Here is a 2,134-nt window from a genome sequence, read left to right as displayed (position 1 = left end):
CAGATAATCAGTCAACCTCAATGTCAGTTTGAACATTGCTCTCACGTGGAGCCTCAAAGTAGTTCAAAACTTGAAGCCGAATTCTCGACAGAATCAATCATTGGTCTTTGGTCCCACTAATTTTGAAGTTCACAGTCCCTAAAGATCATTAGAATAATTGGGTGATTTGATGTCAGCTGAATGATTGCAGCTGTTCAGAAGAAAAATGATTAAAAAAAATATGTGGGCTTCTTTTGCATTATATAATGAAGAGGCAACATGGTATCGAGCCAGTCTCATTCAAAGAAGTACCAGCAGCATGCTTTATTGGTCATGTATATGTTCATGAAACGCAGGAAAAGAAAATACCTAAGACAAGATGGTTTACTTATATAATTAGACTCTTCAGTGGATATTCATGTCAACATCCGAGAAAAAACAAATGCAAGAAAGTCAGGAATCTGGATGATTGAACACAGTGAATGACAGATGCAAGGAACAAAACAGCTCTGAACACCGACTGACTCGTATAGCATAATTGCAGTATGATTTCTACTAACAGAATATAGATACCATGACTGCAGAATTTTGATACCGAGTTGTGAAGATGGAAACATTATCCATGTTAGAACACGACATTGTTTAATCCACTACCACCAAACACAAAGAGGTACTAAAATTTCCTTTCAGGAGATAAACCTCCTCCATTTGTATAGTACATAAGCCACTAGAAAACTCTAGGTGCTCTTTTTTTTTTTTGAACGAACACTCAAATCCTGTATGCAAAGTAGTATTGAGTGGTCAGATTACCAAAAAAAAATGGCTGTTAGACCAAAGTAGTATTGAGTGGTCAGATTACCAAAAAAAAAATGGCTGTTAGACCCTGTTGTGAATTGAGTTCTCTTTCCTAACACGCCAAATTATAGATGTATCTTCAAACTAGTGGTAAATTAGTAGCTAGCACGAGTATTGAGCTCAGTGAGCAGAAGGCGATAAATTCATACCTATCAATCGCAAAGACATTCATAACACATGACAAATTTCAGTAAAGACCGTCTCTCTCCATCACAGATTCGTCTCTAATACGGCTCAATACAATTCTAGTACTCGCGAAATCCCCACTACTTTGATGAGGGGAATACTGAATACATTTGCGGTTTGCCACATAATTCGAGTATTCGACAGGAATTGAACAATTCAAGTTGCAAAGCACGAGGGAGTCACAGTCACCTGCTCGTCGCTGTCGAGGTACTCCTGCGCCTCCCTGATCTCGACGTCGAGGGCTCCGTCGAGGTTCCCAGCGCCGGACCCCTTCTTCTTCTTCCCCTTAGCCTTGCTCTCCAACACCACCGGCGCCGAGTTGGGGCCCTTCGCCGCGTGCAGCGGAGCTGAGAACAGTTTCCGGGGCTGCAGGCAGACGCACGCGCCGGCGCTACGTGCTGGGGACAGGATGGAGAGGAAGAGGGTAGCGGAGGCGGCGGCGGTCGCGGGGACGAAGGCCATGGCGGTGTCGAGGTGAGTGACGGAGGAGGGGATAAGACGAGGGAAGAGGGAGTAGAAGCCGAGTAGGGGTTTGCTTTGGGTTTTGGATTGGACGGCTTTATTGCTTGGGCAGAAGCAGAATGCGCACGGGCTGACGGTTTGTGTGGCCCACACGTCAGTGAGACAGTGACAGTACAAACACGTCAGGTAGAAGAACTTTGCTCGAAAGCCAAAAAAAAAAAATGTTGAGAATCTTTCAAGAAACTGAACAACTTTCGTATAGTAATTTATGAGAAATCAACTTCTGAAAGTTGAGCTTTTGGTCCTTATTAAGGAAAATGATTTGGGTCTTCGAAAGGTTTTATGGGAACCATGTATCTGTAGTTGGAATCGACGGGATGTTTCTTTCTCTTTATTTTCTTTTTCGTGTAGTGCTGCCAGCAGCTTCCATCAGGCATTCAGGCACAATCCGTCCATGCCAGTTTACTATTCAAATGATATATGCTGTGAACTTCTGATCAAGTTATGTATCGATTTGCAAAGCAGGAAAAGAGAAATTAAACAAAAAGTGCAGTCCTCAGATTAAAAAGACCAAGCAGTAGCAGAAGATCATACACAGGAGGACAAGAACCTCACAAAGCCTCGGCTAATTGATCTGATATATTGCAAAGTT

At 42.9% G+C, this 2,134-nt stretch overlaps 1 protein-coding gene across 1 annotated transcript; it reads right to left on the bottom strand.

The window, feature by feature from the left end:
- Positions 1–100: 100 nt before the first annotated feature.
- Positions 101–1,623, bottom strand: LOC136530510 (uncharacterized). Its single transcript, XM_066523240.1, has one exon. It carries the CDS (start codon positions 1,480–1,482, stop codon positions 1,177–1,179), a length of 306 nt encoding a protein of 101 aa, XP_066379337.1. The 5' UTR covers positions 1,483–1,623; the 3' UTR covers positions 101–1,176.
- Positions 1,624–2,134: the final 511 nt, after the last annotated feature.

Source organism: Miscanthus floridulus, unplaced genomic scaffold, assembly GCF_019320115.1.
Source record: "Miscanthus floridulus cultivar M001 unplaced genomic scaffold, ASM1932011v1 fs_149_3_4, whole genome shotgun sequence".
Lineage (NCBI taxonomy): Eukaryota > Viridiplantae > Streptophyta > Magnoliopsida > Poales > Poaceae > Miscanthus > Miscanthus floridulus.
The sequence above is the reverse complement of the archived record's forward strand: the minus strand, read 5'-3'. Positions and strand labels throughout refer to the sequence as shown.

Coding starts and splice junctions, on each gene's coding strand:
- LOC136530510 (XM_066523240.1), bottom strand. CDS start 1,482: ATGGCCTTCGTCCCCGCGACCGCCGCCGCCTCCGCTACCCTCTTCCTC.